At 30.0% G+C, this 16,976-nt stretch overlaps 3 protein-coding genes across 4 annotated transcripts; 1 reads left to right on the forward strand and 2 right to left on the reverse strand.

The window, feature by feature from the left end:
• Positions 1 to 1,517: 1,517 nt before the first annotated feature.
• Positions 1,518 to 3,930, reverse strand: LOC122636939 (multiple inositol polyphosphate phosphatase 1-like). The gene is made up of 8 exons (XM_043829075.1): positions 3,535 to 3,930; positions 3,148 to 3,458; positions 2,938 to 3,063; positions 2,699 to 2,843; positions 2,400 to 2,500; positions 2,206 to 2,315; positions 1,937 to 2,131; positions 1,518 to 1,863 (listed from the first exon to the last, which is right to left on the reverse strand). Exons 1-8 carry the CDS (start codon positions 3,695 to 3,697, stop codon positions 1,677 to 1,679), a joined length of 1,338 nt encoding a protein of 445 aa, XP_043685010.1. The 5' UTR covers positions 3,698 to 3,930; the 3' UTR covers positions 1,518 to 1,676.
• Positions 3,931 to 4,026: 96 nt separating this feature from the next.
• On the forward strand, positions 4,027 to 11,920 carry LOC122635881 (activating signal cointegrator 1 complex subunit 3). Of its 2 annotated transcripts, none has more exons than XM_043826976.1 (11): positions 4,027 to 4,259; positions 4,727 to 4,887; positions 4,955 to 5,046; positions 5,122 to 5,270; positions 5,379 to 5,624; positions 5,728 to 10,431; positions 10,512 to 10,702; positions 10,777 to 10,945; positions 11,029 to 11,286; positions 11,378 to 11,723; positions 11,806 to 11,920. In XM_043826976.1, exons 2-11 carry the CDS (start codon positions 4,757 to 4,759, stop codon positions 11,892 to 11,894), a joined length of 6,375 nt encoding a protein of 2,124 aa, XP_043682911.1. In that variant the 5' UTR covers positions 4,027 to 4,259; positions 4,727 to 4,756; the 3' UTR covers positions 11,895 to 11,920. The 2 variants fall into 2 exon arrangements, with proteins under 2 accessions (XP_043682911.1, XP_043683743.1); XM_043827808.1 differs by lacking the exon at positions 4,027 to 4,259 and adding an exon at positions 4,286 to 4,432.
• Positions 11,921 to 12,051: 131 nt separating this feature from the next.
• On the reverse strand, positions 12,052 to 16,041 carry LOC122637426 (protein MEMO1). Its single transcript, XM_043829560.1, has 8 exons — positions 15,758 to 16,041; positions 14,891 to 14,972; positions 14,749 to 14,817; positions 14,544 to 14,656; positions 14,307 to 14,418; positions 13,974 to 14,193; positions 13,774 to 13,878; positions 12,052 to 13,659 (listed from the first exon to the last, which is right to left on the reverse strand). Exons 1-8 carry the CDS (start codon positions 16,026 to 16,028, stop codon positions 13,522 to 13,524), a joined length of 1,110 nt encoding a protein of 369 aa, XP_043685495.1. The 5' UTR covers positions 16,029 to 16,041; the 3' UTR covers positions 12,052 to 13,521.
• Between the last annotated feature and the right edge of the window lie 935 nt (positions 16,042 to 16,976).

Genomic DNA, 16,976 nt, shown 5'->3' on the forward strand with positions numbered 1-16,976 from the left:
TCTTTTTCCTTTTCTCTCTCTCTCTCTCTCTCTCTCTTTCTTCTCTTCGCAAAATAATCTTGAAAGAAATCTTACGAACCGATAAAATCTATTTCGCTCGTTCCGATCATCGATGAAGGCAAAATAAACGAATTCTCGATTTTCGATACACTTCTTTTCGAGTTTGACGATCTTTGTATTATTAATTAGATGTTTTCTCACCCCGCTTCACCCTTCTCTACCCCCCCCCAACCCTTTTCTCCAGCCATCCCTCTTGTACTCTGGCACTTTAGATGCTCCGTCATCTACGTCAAAGCATTCCGTGAATGCGGTTACCACGTGGCTTCACCTACGTACTACCAAGGGAATTTAATTTTGCAAAATTGGGTCGCGCACGTAATGTGGCAGTATTAAAATAATTCCTCCTTTCGTGTTGTCGTTCGAAATCCTTTACCTTTTCTACAAACTCCTCTCTAATGAGAGACCACTTCTTGGCATTATTTTCTTGAGCCCTCGAATTTTCTTAAATGAAATCAACTCTTTGATATATCTTCGATAAACTCGCGATAGGTTTTACGATCTTGCTCGTTCTCGAGTGCAGAACGAAAAGAAAAAAAGAAAAAAAGAAAAAAAAAAAGAAAACAAAAAGAAAAAAAATATCACCGATTATATTTATTATACTCTTACGTCTTAACAGACGTAATAAAAATAAGTTACTTCTTACTCCTTTAACTCGCTAACGTTCTATAATTCTCACGCGAAAGAATATTTTTCGTTTTTAATGAGACGCCCGGATTACGCTCGAAGAAAAAGAACGAACGAAAATGAACGAGGATCACGTAAACCACCGTCTTATTATTATCACTCGGAACGTTAACTTCCTTCCTCGTCGCCTCTCCCTCCTCCCAACCCACTCCTTTCCACCAACCCCCATTCCTTTCCCTTCCCGCTCTTATACGATGGCTAAGGGTTCAACTGCTTACCATCCTGAGGAAAGCCTAGGTGTTCCTTCGAGCAAGCATCGAATCCTAGCACGTACGAGGACATAAATCTGACAGTCGTAGGAATCTATGAACAAAAGTGGAGCCACTTACACGCGCGTAAAGTAAAATTTATGGGAGGCGTGGGAATATAAATGTGCGGCGTATCATAAATTTCGCTCGTCCAAGAACGAGAACTGTGGTCCCGCGTTTCCGAGCAAACGCGGCACAGCACGAATATACTAACGATATTGTTCGAGGCATCCACGAGGCCAGGTCTTGTCCTCCTGCCTTTCATTCTCGAGAGAGAACAACGATTTATTTTATCGGCCACTACGTCTCTCGGACCCATGGGATCACCCGCAAATCACTGCTCCGTGTATATGTCTCCTATACCCTTATCAAACGCTTCGCTGCTTCCTTTTTTCCTTTCTCTTTTTCCTTTTTCTTTTTTTCTTTCTTTCTTTGTCTTTTTATTTTCCTTACCCTATTCATTGCAAAAGAGTAATATACAACGGAGTCGGAGATTATAATGGAGATTAAGAACTTGCTACGAGATACCGATTAAAATTTGCTTTTATTATTATTCGTATTACCTAAGTTTCACTAATCACTTGTGTGAAACTGTATACGCATAGGAAATAAAATCTCTTTCAAATTCTAATTATATTCTGAGCCTGTCTTATGACGTTAACATTGATTAATGACAGTCCTTTCTCAAATCGATAATGAGACATCGTTTTCAGACAAATTACACATAACATCAAATTGACAATCTTCCTCCGTACTCGGGTATAAATCTTTCATCGTTGACATTGGACATGGCATATTTTTAGGACAATTTGGTAAATATACAACACGTTCTTGATGCATAAAAAGAACGCTGGGCCCTTGCGATTCGCAACTAAAATTAATTTTATGGGATTGTTTTTAACTGTATGAAGAATATGAGAATGAAATTGACGGTGTATACTTACTCGTACAAAACGAAAGCTATGTTTGACGCAAAAGCGTCGATGTACGTAGTTCTCCAAGCTCTGTTATCTACGTGTAATCGAAATGAATCATGCGTTAATGGAGTCTTATCCTTCGCTACTCCTAATCGTGCTAAGAACTTAAGGATAGTTCCAGAATGTGTAAAATATACCGACGCTAATGTATCGTTGTCTTCCCTTTAAACAATGATTTCAATTATAAAACATTATGTAAAACAATACTGATATAATATTTTATATATAATTCTTACGAGAAAAAGTTGAAAATATCCAACAAAACTACACATGCTTGTTCATAAGTGATCTTGTATCCATATCCATCGATCCAATAATATCCTATATCATCTGTGAATTCAAGAATCTGCAAATATTTAAATTTACATTAACGTATCTTTAAAAAGATTATATTAATATAAATTATAAATATGTATTCTATTGTCCGTACCTTAAAATCATCCAATGACAATAGTTCGCACCAAGGTGAATCTACATCCTTGTACCATGCAGTTTCAAAGGCACACATGGAGTAAATCAAATGTACAGTTTCTGAAACATCAAATTTACAATATTTTTCACATAAATTATTATATTTTTCCGAGTAGATATATATAACCGATTTAAAAGATCACTATCATGCATATGCAAACATTTCACAAAAGTATGATTAGACCGGTATTTAACGATCGTTAAGAATGGATATAAAACAATAAAAGAACCACAGCACAATAATGATTAAATGCAAACCATAATTGACTCGATGACCGATTCTTTTTGAAACATTTTTCACTGTAGTTGCCAAAATTTCACTTTTCAAAAATCTTGTTTTCTCAATGTGCGCAGATTTATTTTTCTGAACTTCATGACGCCAGCGAGTACAAAGTTTATAAAACTAAAAAACGAAGTGAAATGTTTCTTATACGTACATATACAACATACAAAGAAAATATATGTAGATATACGTATCGTATTATAATTAAAATTACCCTTAGAACAGGATCTTTATGTTTTGGTTTAGGATACCGAACATTTTTACTATTGTGCCAACCAAATAAACCAGCGGCAAAGTGTTTAGCACTTTCTTCAGTTCTTTGTGTTGCAGTATATTTGAACTACAAATTGAAAATATATTAAATTAAACTATAGAAACTATTAAACTTATAGAAGGCACAAATATAAATACATAATATAAATACCTTATAAGATTTTTTATGATATGTTTCTGGCATAATAGTAGGAAATCTAGATTGATATCTCTCGCCAAGATCGATCATTTCATTTTCTCCTTCCTTTGCAAGATTCATCATATCATCCTTTGTGAACTTTAACTTCCATTTATTTAATTTAATTATAGTATCATGAGATAAATCGGTTTTATTCATTTTATAATTATTTAATATAATTTTCTGCAATTCTGGTAGATTCTTTATCATATTAGGTACATTTTTCTTTCCAGGATATCGTGTACCATGTCTTAAAACTAACCAAATTTTTTTTGGCTTACATCCTAAAATGAATAGAATACAAAATAAAGAATATTGAACATATTATTAATTATTATCATTTAATGAAAATATACATACCTGGATATTCGATAGGTGTATCATTTTGATAACCTATAAATCTGTAAGGTGTTTTTGTTCCAAGTTTGCATCTATAATTATCATTTTGTAAGAAACAATCATATGCAAAGCAAACGATATTTGTTATTAAAAATATAAAAACGATACGTAGATCCAGTATCATTTTATATATATGTTCCTTTTAATAGCCAATCTGTCGTAAAAGGTAACTTAGGAGAAGCACGTAAAAAATATGCTACGTGTAAAATCTTTAAATCCATTTAGAAAGCCGTAAATTATTATCTTTATCTCTATCACGAATTATCAAAAAAAATCTATATTATCATCTTTATCTCTATCACAAATTATCAGAAAAAATGAAATCATATTTAAAATTATACTTAACAACTTTATTTATGTAAAATTTTGTAAGGTTATTACAGATGACTCTGTTGAGTGCAAAATCTTTGAAAACTTATTGTAGGTGTCTCTGATTGATAGAATTTCATAAAAATTCGTCTTAATGTCAATGCAATAATCAGTTCTCATCGAGTCACATCGAGTGTAATATCATTAAACAAGTGTAATTATAAATAAACAACATTTTTTAAAAATATGTAGATATAATCCAATAATACTATGTTTTCATTTGAAAATCTTTATCAGCGAAGAAGTAGGAATACCGGTAACTTTAACTGGTGACGAGTGAACTGAATTTTCAACATATTGCACAACGTTTCGCATTTGTAAGATCAAATTATTTTTGAACAAAATTGTTAATGTTTCATTCCTTACAAAGTGAAATATTTATTCTATATTTTATTCCTTCGTTTGAAAATATTTCGATCGTGGTAAACGTTTTATTTTTTTCGTGAACGTATTTAACATTATTTAAAAAAAAATATCGACAAATTTCCAGGTAAAAAATTCAAATTCTTTATGCACATGCAATATAAAATATTTTCTTTTAATTTCGTATTTTACAGATTATATATATCTTCGGTAATTAATTTGATATTATTTTAATATTTTAAAACTAATTTGATTTTTGATAGTTTATTGTTTTTTAATACTTTATAACACCCTATTTTCATTTCTTTTGTTTTATTTGGCAGTTAAAAAACAAGTTATTTTTATTGTATGACTTTTTATTTTTGTTGTTGAACTATTTGTAAATTAGGTATATTAATTGTTTTATTTCTATAATTTACAGTTTTGATTCTCTATTATCTAAGAAATCAAAATGCCTGAATTACCACGCATCACACGTACATTGCGAATGTTCACTAACTTAGATCGTACAAAAAAGTTATTAGATCTTGCTCCTAATAATATAATAAAAAAGCGGGAAGAACAAACAAGTAAATTAAAAAGGTAATATAAAATTTGTATGTTCTTTTTATTCTATGTATATATATTTTGTATACTTTTATAATTATAGCGGTTCGAGTTGGTTTGAATTATGTAAAATTGCCCCAAGTGCAATTTTATCTTTGCTTAATAAATTACATGATATTGCTAACAAGATTTTTAGTAAGTAATAAATTTTAATAACTTAAATCATATATTAAACCAATTACATTTATTTATCTGCCTTCCTTTTTATAGGTGGTCATTCAAGCGATGTCATTAATGAATTTGCTATATTTACTCTGCGTCTATTAATAGATTCAGATTGTATATCCAAAAAACAATTAGAACTTTTATGTCATATGGCGAGTAATTTAACAGAACAAGATATAAATAATATTAAGCAGGTATAATTCTTTATATATTATCAGTTTTCTTTTACTTTCGTACCTTTCATAATTTAATATAATTTTATAACACGTGACATTCCAAATAATTTATTTATTTGTGATTAGATAATTGCAGATATTCGCGAAAAATTAGACCAAGATGCACTTACACATTTGATTAAATCAACCAACAATACTACAAATTCCAAAAATTCCGAAATGAATTATTTTGGATCCAAACTTTCTTATAATTCGGCAAAAGTACTCTGGCCCGATACTGGTAGACTTCGTAATATGATACATTTAGGACAACATACTGATTCATTTACCATGGCTTACGAAACGAAAGTTCCTCCACCAAACAAAGATGAGGTATTTTTAATATCTTTAAAAAAACAAAGTAAAATAAATATTAAATTATATATTAAATGTTAAGATAAATCTATAAAATTCATATCTGAAATTACTATTACAGTATTCATTGCAATTCAACAAGTCAGTATTTATAAAAGGTTTAAAAAATTGTTATAAGAAATATTCGACAGAGGTGACTTTTGACAATTTTGGTTCAGTAATAGTATCAAAATTAGTAAATTCTGAGAATTTTGAAAATGAATTGTTTGACTTATTGGGTTATGAACACATTGAATTTATACAGTATATTATTGAGCATAGAAAGGCAATCATAAGTTTTTATGGTTCTCAAAAATCATCAAAGCAACTACCATCCGCTCAAGGACCGGTGATCAGCGGGCAAGTAACTGTACAATCTGAAGTAGAGAAGCAATTACTGAAACAAGTGCGTAAAGAAGAAAAAAAATTTAATAAAATTTCGAATAAGAGAGATGGAAAAACTGATGAAGAAGATATTGTAATTGATCCAATCGAATTACGTTTAAAAAGAAAAGAAGCATTAACAGCGATGTCTACTCCAATTTTTCCCAGAAGAAATGTAATTTCAGAAAGAAGAGAGAATTTCCCATTCGTTTTTGATTCTAAAGCAATTATTGAAAATATGGCAAGCTTTATTTCAGGACAAAAACTCATGTTACCAGAAAATGTACAGATAAAACACACGCAATTAGGGGAAGAAGTTCATATACCTATTCCAAATTTACAAAGCGTCGATATTCAAATCGATCCTGTTATGATTTCTTCCTTGGACGAAATCGGACAAATTGCTTTCACTGGCATAACATCATTAAATCGAATACAAAGTATAGTATTTAACGCAGCATACAACACAAATGAAAATTTATTAATTTGTGCTCCTACTGGTGCGGGTAAAACTAACGTTGCCATGCTAAGTATAATTCATGAAATAAGACAACATATGACACAAGATACTGCACAAAATCAATTCAAAATTATTTATATAGCACCGATGAAAGCATTAGCAGCAGAAATGACTGCTAATTTTAGCAAAAGACTAAATCGTCTCGGTATATCTGTACGCGAATTAACTGGCGATATGCAATTAACGAAACTAGAAATTCAACAAACTCATATGATAGTAACGACCCCTGAAAAATGGGATATTGTAACAAGAAAAGGTACAGGAGATATTGCTCTTACAAGTATCGTGAAGCTACTCATTATAGATGAAGTTCATTTACTGCACGGCGATAGAGGTCCTGTAGTCGAAGCAATAGTTGCTAGAACATTGAGACAAGTAGAGACATCTCAAAGTATGATTCGCATAGTTGGGCTTTCAGCAACATTACCAAATTATGTAGATGTTGCGAGATTTCTAAGAGTGAACCCTTACAAAGGTTTATTTTATTTTGACCATCGATTTCGTCCTGTTCCTTTGAGTCAAACATTCATTGGGATAAAAGCACAGAGACCAATTGTACAAATAGGACACATGGATGAAGCGTGTTACGATAAAGTTATCGAAATGGTTCGTGAAGGACATCAAGTTATGGTCTTTGTACATGCTCGTAATGCCACCGTTAGAACGGCCACTGTAATCAGAGACTTAGCAATAAAAAACGAAACACAAAAATTATTTTTATCAGAGGCACAAGAAAAACTTGCAGGCAGAGCATTCAGTAAATCACGAAATAAATATCTTCCTGATTTGTTCAGCAGTGGCTTGTCGGTTCATCATGCAGGCATGTTACGTTCGGATAGAAATCTGGTTGAAAAATATTTTTCTGAAGGCTTAATAAAAGTTTTAGTTTGTACATCTACCCTTGCCTGGGGTGTAAATTTACCTGCACATGCTGTCATTATAAAAGGAACAGAAATATATGATTCCAAGCATGGTACATACATTGATTTAAGCATACTTGATGTTTTACAAATTTTTGGTCGTGCTGGAAGACCACAATTTGACACATCTGGTCACGCAGTCATAATTACAACTCAAAGCAAATTGTCACATTATTTGTCGCTTCTAACCAATCAGATACCCATTGAAAGTAGTTTTATAACTTATCTAGCAGATAATTTAAATGCAGAGATTGCATTGGGAACAATATCGAATGTAGAGGAAGCTGTTGAATGGTTAAGTTACACATATCTCTTTGTACGGATGAAGTTAAATTGTTTACAATATGGCATATCATATCCAACTATTGCGGAGGACCCGAACTTGGAAAAAAAACGAAAAGAATTAATTGATGCGGCAGCAAAAGCATTGGATAAAGCTAAAATGATTCGATATAATATACAAACTGGTGATGTTAACACTACAGATTTAGGACGTATTGCCAGTCATTATTATCTTAAATATGATACAGTTGAGATTTTTAACGAATTATCAGAGAATGTCATGACCGAAGCAGATATACTCGCAATGATATCGCGTTCTCAAGAATTTGAACAACTTAAAGTAAGAGACGATGAGATTGAAGAATTGGAACATTTGTGTCAAGAATTCTGCGAAGTTGCACCAAAAGGTGGAGCAGAAAATATTTATGGCAAAGTAAATATTTTGATACAAACTTATCTATCAAGAGGATGGGTCGAATCATTTTCTTTGACATCAGATTTAGCATATATCACGCAAAACGCTGTACGTATATGCAGAGCATTATTTGAAATTATGCTAAGACAAAATAATGCAATAATGGCAGGCCGTTTATTGGAGATGGCAAAAATGCTTGAACTGCAACAATGGGATTATATGAGTCCTTTACGGCAATTTTCCTGTATATCAGCAGAAATTATTAAAAAAATAGAAGAACGCGATATTACGATAAATAAATTAATGGATATGGATGTTAAGGAAATTGGAATCATTTTGAACAATCAAAAAATAGCTGTATTAGTAAAGAAATGTTGCAGCGAGTTTCCAGCATTGAAAATGGAATCCGTCTTACAACCTATTACGCGTACCATTTTGAGAATACGCTTACAAATTACTCCTCAATTTCGATGGAACGACGCAGTTCATGGAAAAATTTCTGAAGCATTTTGGATATGGATTGAAGATCCGGACAATAATATGATATATCATCACGAGTATTTTATCTTGACTAAAAAGATGGTTTGTAAAAATCTTGAACAAGAAATTGTAATGACTATACCATTGTCTGAACCATTGCCTAATCAATATTTGGTAAAAGCAACGAGCGATCATTGGCTTGGATGTGAGAATATGTTGTCTTTAACATTCCGTGATTTAATTTTACCGGATATTCATCCACCACATACCGTCTTATTAGAATTACGACCATTATCTATAACAGCACTGAAAGACTCGTCTTTCGAAAAATTATATAAATTTTCTCACTTTAATCCAATTCAAACGCAAATTTTTCATTGTCTCTATCACACGGATAACAACGTTCTCCTCGGTGCACCAACGGGCTCCGGTAAAACAATCGCTGCGGAAATAGCTATGTTTAGAGTTTTTAAACAGTATCCTGATCAAAAAGTTGTATATATTGCACCACTGAAAGCTTTGGTACGAGAGAGAATGCATGATTGGAAAATAAGGCTGGAAGAACAGCTGGGGAAAAAAGTGGTAGAATTAACAGGAGATGTAACTCCTGACATCAAAATTATTGCAAATGCTAGCGTGATAATTACTACTCCTGAGAAATGGGATGGCATTAGTAGAAGTTGGCAAACGAGAAGTTATGTTCAGAAAGTAGGACTGATAATTATAGATGAAATTCATTTATTAGGAGAAGATCGTGGACCGGTATTAGAAGTCATTGTTTCAAGAACAAATTTTATTTCTTCCCATACTTCAAGAAAATTGAGAGTTGTTGGTCTTTCCACGGCATTGGCCAATGCAATTGATCTAGCCAATTGGCTGGGGATAAAAGAAATGGGTCTTTACAATTTTCGCTCGTCTGTTAGGCCTGTACCATTAGAGGTTCACATCAGTGGATTTCCAGGCAAACATTATTGCCCACGTATGGCAACAATGAATAGACCAACTTTTCAAGCAATAAGACATCATGCACCTTCTAGTCCATCCCTTGTTTTTGTATCTTCGCGCAGGCAAACGCGTTTGACCGCATTGGATTTGATTGCTTATCTTGCAGCAGAAGATAATCCTAAACAATGGTTACATATGCCCGAGGAAGAAATGGAAAACATTTTAGAAAATATTAAAGATTCAAATTTAAAGTTTACTCTTGCTTTTGGAATTGGTCTTCACCATGCTGGATTACATGATAAAGATAGACAAACGGTTGAAGAATTATTTGTCAATAATAAAATACAGGTATTAATTACGACAGCAACATTGGCTTGGGGTGTAAATTTCCCTGCTCATTTGGTTGTAATAAAGGGAACGGAATATTATGATGGTAAAACGAAACGTTATGTAGATATGCCGATAACGGATGTGTTACAAATGATGGGAAGAGCTGGAAGACCTCAATTTGATGATTCCGGTGTAGCTGTTGTCCTCGTACACGATTTAAAGAAAAATTTTTATAAGAAATTTTTGTACGAACCATTCCCTGTTGAATCTAGTTTATTAGCAGTATTACCAGACCATATAAATGCTGAAATCGTAGCTGGAACAATAAAAAATAAGCAAGAATTTCTTGATTATTTAACATGGACATATTTCTTCAGAAGATTAATGAAAAATCCAAAATATTATAATTTGGATACTTTAGAACCTCTTACGATTAATCAATACTTGTCAACTTTAGTGGATACGACAGTGAAAGTATTATTAGATTCACGTTGCATAGATTACAATGAAGTAAGTATTCGTGTTCATATTTTTATGTCACATAATCCATGTTTATGTCATTTTAATATTTGATTATTGTTTGATCGTAGGAAGATAATTTACTATTTCCTCTCTCAATGGGCAAAATAGCATCCTTTTATTACTTATCCCATCATACTATGCTAATGTTCCAACAAGCATTAACAGAAGATCTTGCATTACATGAATATTTGAAAATCTTATGTAATTCGTGTGAATATAATGAACTTCCTGTTAGACACAATGAAGAATTACTAAATGAGTACGTATAAATGTAGTATTATACATGTTATTTTTCACATGATACGAATGTAATTAATCAAATATATTTAACAGGGATTTGGCAAAAATGTGCCGCTATCAAGTTGATCAATACACATATGATTCTCCTAATACAAAGGCTTATCTTTTGCTTCAAGCACATTTTTCTCGACTTCCACTTCCATGCACGGATTATACTACTGATTTAAAGTCAGTCCTTGATCAAGCTATTAGGATAATTCAAGTATGTATTGAAAAAAGTTAAAAAAAAAATATATATTTATATAACCAATATTTTTTAATTATATTACACATTGTCATTCCCAGGCAATGATAGATATTGTAGCAGAGAACGGTTGGTTAGCAAGTACACTCAGAATAATGCAATTATTACAAATGGTAATACAAGCTAGATGGATCGATGAACCTGCAGTCATTACCTTACCTCATATAAATAAGGAACACTTGCCTTTATTTTCTTCTTTACCGGCACCTCTTCCAGTATTATGTGCTACTACGATTAATAATTATAATCGACTTGTAAAGGCTTTTAGTAAAGAATTTCACGAAGAACAGATACATCAGGTAAATTTATATTATACATTTAGATTCTTATATTTCTTTCTTTCCTATTCTATTGAAAAGCATTTACTCTATTCTAAATTTTTATTGTTAGATACATCAAGTTATCAAACAAATGCCAATGCTGTGTATCGATTTGATGTTACATGGGAACTGGGAGGATGGTACAGAAAAAAAAATACCGCTACAAACGAATTATAATCATGTTATCGACCTTCATCAAGATCAAGACTATACATTAGTCATCGGGATGAAAAGAAAAAATCATTCGGATACATTAAAGGCACATTGTCCCATGTTTCAAAAGGGGAAAGATGAAGGCTGGTTTTTAGTATTAGGTGATATTTCACAACGAGAATTATGGGCCTTGAAAAGAGTTAATGGTGTTAATGATCAGCATAGAATTTACCAATTACAATTCACATCTCCTTGTAATACAGGTAAATTTTCATTTTCAGATATATTAATAATGTTTATCCTTATTTGATCACTTATTACCTTGATATTATTGCTATGTTTTAGGGCCAATGAAATTGACATTTTATTTGATTTCTGATTGCTATATTGGCCTGGATCAACAATATGACATACAAGTAAATATAATACCTTAAAGATAAAATTCTGATATATACAAAAAGAAAAAAATAATGAGATATAATGTATTAGATTTAGTAAAAGATGGTAAATTTATTTCATATAATATTTTGTATATATATATTGTACAGCGCTGTAATATATTAGGTATTTATAAACACAAAAAAAAAAATATATTTTTCTTGACTTAATTTTATTAGACAGCTATGAAACAACATGTGTGGATTAATCCAGATTCTTCATACAAATATAAACATTATTATTCTTAGTATATAAAGATAGAAAAAGCAACATGTACAGGATCACTTTTACAATTCCATAGACATAATCCTATGGAAGTCTTACAGATAACAAGTTATTTTGTTGTTATTTATCATGTTCTATTTTATTATTAAGCAGAGTTTTGTGAGTTCACATATTAAACAATAATATTAAAGAAGATTTTTCATTTTTATAATTATACAAAGAAATTTGTAAGAGTATAAAAAATAAACCTATATAAACGAATATTTAAAGACTATATGTTACAAAACACTGCTTTTTCGTCGACCTCGTTTTTTCCTTCTTATAATATATTATATAACGAGTAGTAAAGTAAGAATTACTCTGTTTGTGTCATCATATTTGCTTAAATAATAAAATATGGGATAGGAAGGATATGAGATCATTCCATTGCTTTGTTTTGAAAAACTATATAACATGTATTAAGTTTTGTGGGAGTTCGTTAATACCAGTTCTTTTCATATAATAATATATGAAGTAACACAGAATATGCAGCTTTACTAATGACATAGAAGAGATATATTTTGTTTTTGATGATCAATTAATAAATAAAATGTTGACTAGTCTCTCTCTCCGAACATTTTTATTCAGTTACTTTTAAACGCTGGAAGTAGTGACTGCAAATGACTAGATCTTTACTCTTAGATTTTTACTTAATCTTTTATCAAAATTTATATTCAATATCTGTGTAATATAGATTTTTATTTCAATTTCTTTTTTTTTTCTTTTTTCCTTCTTTTTTTTTCTATCATCGTAGGAATTTTATCTTAATCGAAAAAAGAAATTATTATCTAATTACTTTATAGAAGCTCTTTAAAAAAATATGACCCGTGTGTAAAATTTGAACATCTGACTTGAAATAGTAAAATATTAAAGGCAAAAAGTGAAAGATTTTTCTCTTCATTGTCAGTAGTTATACTTACTCTCCATACATGTATAAATTATGTATTATATAATTATATAATTAACTACACATGGCTGTATTTCCAACCAAAGCAAAGAAATACTTAAGCTCCTTCCTTTATTGCAATAATTATGGAAGTACTGAATACGATTTGTAAGTATTAAAAGAAAATGCACTTATACAAAACATTTTGACATTGTTAGTAGTATACATTCATTTGCGTTGTAACAATCAAATAATTTCTTTTGCACACAGGGTAACTCTTTCATATTTGTGATTAATAGTACCAGCCATAATATATATATATATATTTTTTTTTCATTTTTTTATCTTATCCTATGGTTCATATAGTCGGACTTTTTACAATATGACTGATATCCTTATTAAATTTAGTTACCACATTCATCAAATGTCTTTACTCTCAGATGTTATTGATCATAAAGAAATAATGTATAACATCACTCAAGAACTAAGGAAGCACTTGCATAACTAACTGAGCTATCATTCATATTATTGCACTGACTACTTTGAGCGTATTTTAAAAATTTTAAATTCATTTTTTGACCATTAGTATTTCCTTTTAAACTGTGTATTGCCTGAAATGAAGATATTATGTTAATAACTTATCCCTATCTAATGTCTAGATATTTTTATGAAATCATAAAAAAGAATTTAATCTTTCAAAATAAAAATTAATTTTAATATATTACCTGTAACAGAACACCAATTGGATGACGGCCGCATATGGTATTACCATATTTTTTAAGATAATCCGTAAACATTGTAGGATTTAATGTTTCTATTATATCCATACCCTAATACCATGCAGCAAATTAAACAATGTTATTTAAGATTAAAAAAATAATGTTCAGTTTTTATAAATGATACGTATAAATGAATTAATACCCACCATCTTATCAAGATTTTGGATAGATCTGTGAATTGGACCACATGACCTATCATAGTATGTATATCGAAATCTTTGTCCCCAATGACAAAAATCTGAGGAAACAACAAACAATGTTTGAGGATCAGCCAAGTAAGGTGCTAGTAATCTTCCATAAAGAGCTTCTCTTTCTGGAGTTAAAGATCCCACTAAAATGGGAATTATAGTAAACGAATCTTTAAATCTGTAACAATAAAATTAAATTATAAAATATATATAATATATATACAATATATATATATATATAACATTTTAAGAAAAGGTATATTATAATATAATATCTTTAAATATACATACCCTTCCATAATTTTAGCTAGAAATGGTAACTGCATTTCAATACTATGTTCCTCTTCATCTGTATTCAAATCCATCCATTCAAACTGTCCTGTCTCTTCGAGTTCTCTCCGTACTATCATACACAATGCAAAAAACAAAAATCAATGAGGAATATGATTTGATCTTATATACATCTTATAATAGTTATTATACATTTACTACTTTATTATAATATATTTACTATATATTAAACTATACCTTGTTGATCAATATGTAAGTCATATAATGGTGTTCGATAAATGGAAGCAGAAGAGAGGGCACATCCTGGCAATCTCACATAATGAGATGGTCCTAGAATAAATATCTTGCGGCTGCATAAAAACATATTACTCATTTTATATATCTTGTAATTAATATTTTATTTATATAATTATATAACTGATAGATTAAACATTAAACTTACACAACTACTGGACTAATTTGACGATATGCAAAACCAGCACATCCTCCACAATAGCTATAACCTGCATGTCTGGAAAAATTTAATTGAGATTAAAGATGAATTAATAAAAATATTGATGAAATAATATTCTATAGTTACTAACGGGGCAATGATTGCCCTAGCAGGTCCATGAGATAGGTCTGCTGCACCCAGCCAACCTTCTAGTTGCTTATTCAATTCTGAACCTACAGCATATATCGCTAATTCAGATTTTGGGATTATCTTTTAGGGCTTTCTTTTTCAGAAATATATAAAGGTTTGTGTATGCATAATATTCTTTCCACATAATTTTATAATTATATATATTGTGTAGCATTTTATCTTTTCTCCTGGATGTTAGAGTTTCGTAACGTTTGAAACGATTATAATCCTTGAACCTGCATTAGTGCATCAAAATTATTAAATCACTATTTAATAATCCTTTCATTCATCAAATAAATCTAAATTCTATAAAAAAACAATGTTTAAATTTATTTAATTTGACATTTATGATATATGATCTCGCTTAGTATAAAACTTTCATTTGTTATTTTAATTAGCTTAATATTTAATAAAAGTTGTGGTTCTCTTAAGAATAAATCAAACAATTACATATTATACGATAACAAAGAAACATTTAAAAAATATTGCAACTAGCTTGCAATATTTAAATGAACTGGATACAGCCTAGAATTTCACGCATTATTTTATCTTGCCAAAATCTTCATTCTATTAACAAAACTATTAATGTTCACTAATAATTCTATTCAGTATTTATAACTCATGATTCATATATTCCTGTTTTATTACAATTTCAACATATTTTTGAACATATTTTGAATACAGTATTACTTTCAAAATTGAATATAGCATTACTCTTCATAGAATAATGAAGTTTACATGACATAAAAATTGAAGAAAAGAAATATTTCTATATCATCATGCAAATGTTATTTTTATTAAATAAACAATAATTATAAATGACACTTACCAGAATCTGAGTACCAACTACCAGCATGAGTTGCTCTTCTAATTAATGCCATATCTATATTTGGCTTGAACAACCTCTCACGTCGTGCGGTATCGATTCCGTTTTCAATAACTCTTAAAAATTCTTTCATAAATATAATGTAAATATAATTTAATAATTTATTACTACTCGCGTGCAAAATGTTTATAAAACTATCACAAACGTACAGGTCAGTTTTGTTCATAGAGTGTATAAAGACGACATTGAAGTAGATTAAAGAGAAACAATACATCCAGTAAAATCTGCGATGATCAAAGCACTATCTAGTAGAAAATTTCGAAAGTTTTGTCAATTATAACATATATATATCACATAATTTTATATATATATATATGCACATAAAATTTACATTATTGTACATTTTTGTTAATTTTCATATACGAAATAATAAAAAATTATATATATATTATATGTAAAAGAATTTATTAATATTATTATTAAATATATATGATATATTATATGAGAAAGATAAGCTAGATAGCGCATGAGAGTAATCGAGGTTATTGGAGGAAAAAATCGGCCAATGAGCATTCAGTATTTGGGCGTATTATTATGGCGGCAGCACTGTTGCAATGATCATCTGCAACGAGACTCCATTTAATTTGAATGAGCGGTAAAAAGATATCGTTTTATATGATTTCGCGTAAATTATAACAGTCACTTTCGTAGCAATCATTATCTAGCGTTATCAGGAAAATTAATGTTTTTCATCTTCTATCTAATCAACGAACATGAACTTGCAAATAAATGCATATTGTAGATCAGTAAAAATGTAATAATTAAATAAATTTAATAAATATGTAAGAGATTAATAAATAAATAAAATTGTACTGATCATAATGAATCATTACCTTTAATTCTATATAATGAATGATAACCGTTATCATTCTTTATACAGTGTTTATACAATGTTTTATTTTTTGTAATAATATTATATAATATATACGTATATATTCACTACTTGTTATTTTTGACCAAATAATTGACAAAATTTTGATTTTAGTTACAAATTTACATACTATATATATATATATTTCGTCATAAAATTCTACTATAACCGATATATTTATTGATACAAGTATTACTACCGATATAAAGCATTAGTAGTTTTATTAAAGTCAGAATTTGATTCAAAATATATTGACGTATACAGCCATTCGCTCGTGTATTTAATTAGAAT

Source organism: Vespula pensylvanica, chromosome 1 (genome assembly GCF_014466175.1).
Source record: "Vespula pensylvanica isolate Volc-1 chromosome 1, ASM1446617v1, whole genome shotgun sequence".
In the NCBI taxonomy this organism is placed as follows: Eukaryota; Metazoa; Arthropoda; class Insecta; order Hymenoptera; family Vespidae; genus Vespula; species Vespula pensylvanica.

What these genes read in the sequence shown, in the direction of transcription:
- LOC122637426 (XM_043829560.1), bottom strand. Translation starts at nt 16,028, where the DNA reads ATGTATTGTTTCTCTTTAATCTACTTCAATGTCGTCTTTATACACTCT. An exon ending in TAGTTGGTACTCAGATTCTG is followed by an intron (nt 14,973 to 15,757) that starts GTAAGTGTCATT and finishes TATATGCTGTAG; the next exon opens with GTTCAGAATTGAATAAGCAA. An exon ending in TCCAAAATCTTGATAAGATG is followed by an intron (nt 13,879 to 13,973) that starts GTGGGTATTAAT and finishes GCATGGTATTAG; the next exon opens with GGTATGGATATAATAGAAAC.
- LOC122636939 (XM_043829075.1), bottom strand. Translation starts at nt 3,697, where the DNA reads ATGATACTGGATCTACGTATCGTTTTTATATTTTTAATAACAAATATC. An exon ending in CGGTCATCGAGTCAATTATG is followed by an intron (nt 2,501 to 2,698) that starts GTTTGCATTTAA and finishes TTGATGTTTCAG; the next exon opens with AAACTGTACATTTGATTTAC. An exon ending in ATAGCTTTCGTTTTGTACGA is followed by an intron (nt 1,864 to 1,936) that starts GTAAGTATACAC and finishes AATTAATTTTAG; the next exon opens with TTGCGAATCGCAAGGGCCCA.
- LOC122635881 (XM_043826976.1), top strand. Translation starts at nt 4,757, where the DNA reads ATGCCTGAATTACCACGCATCACACGTACATTGCGAATGTTCACTAAC. An exon ending in ATATAAATAATATTAAGCAG is followed by an intron (nt 5,271 to 5,378) that starts GTATAATTCTTT and finishes ATTTGTGATTAG; the next exon opens with ATAATTGCAGATATTCGCGA. An exon ending in GTTGCATAGATTACAATGAA is followed by an intron (nt 10,432 to 10,511) that starts GTAAGTATTCGT and finishes GTTTGATCGTAG; the next exon opens with GAAGATAATTTACTATTTCC.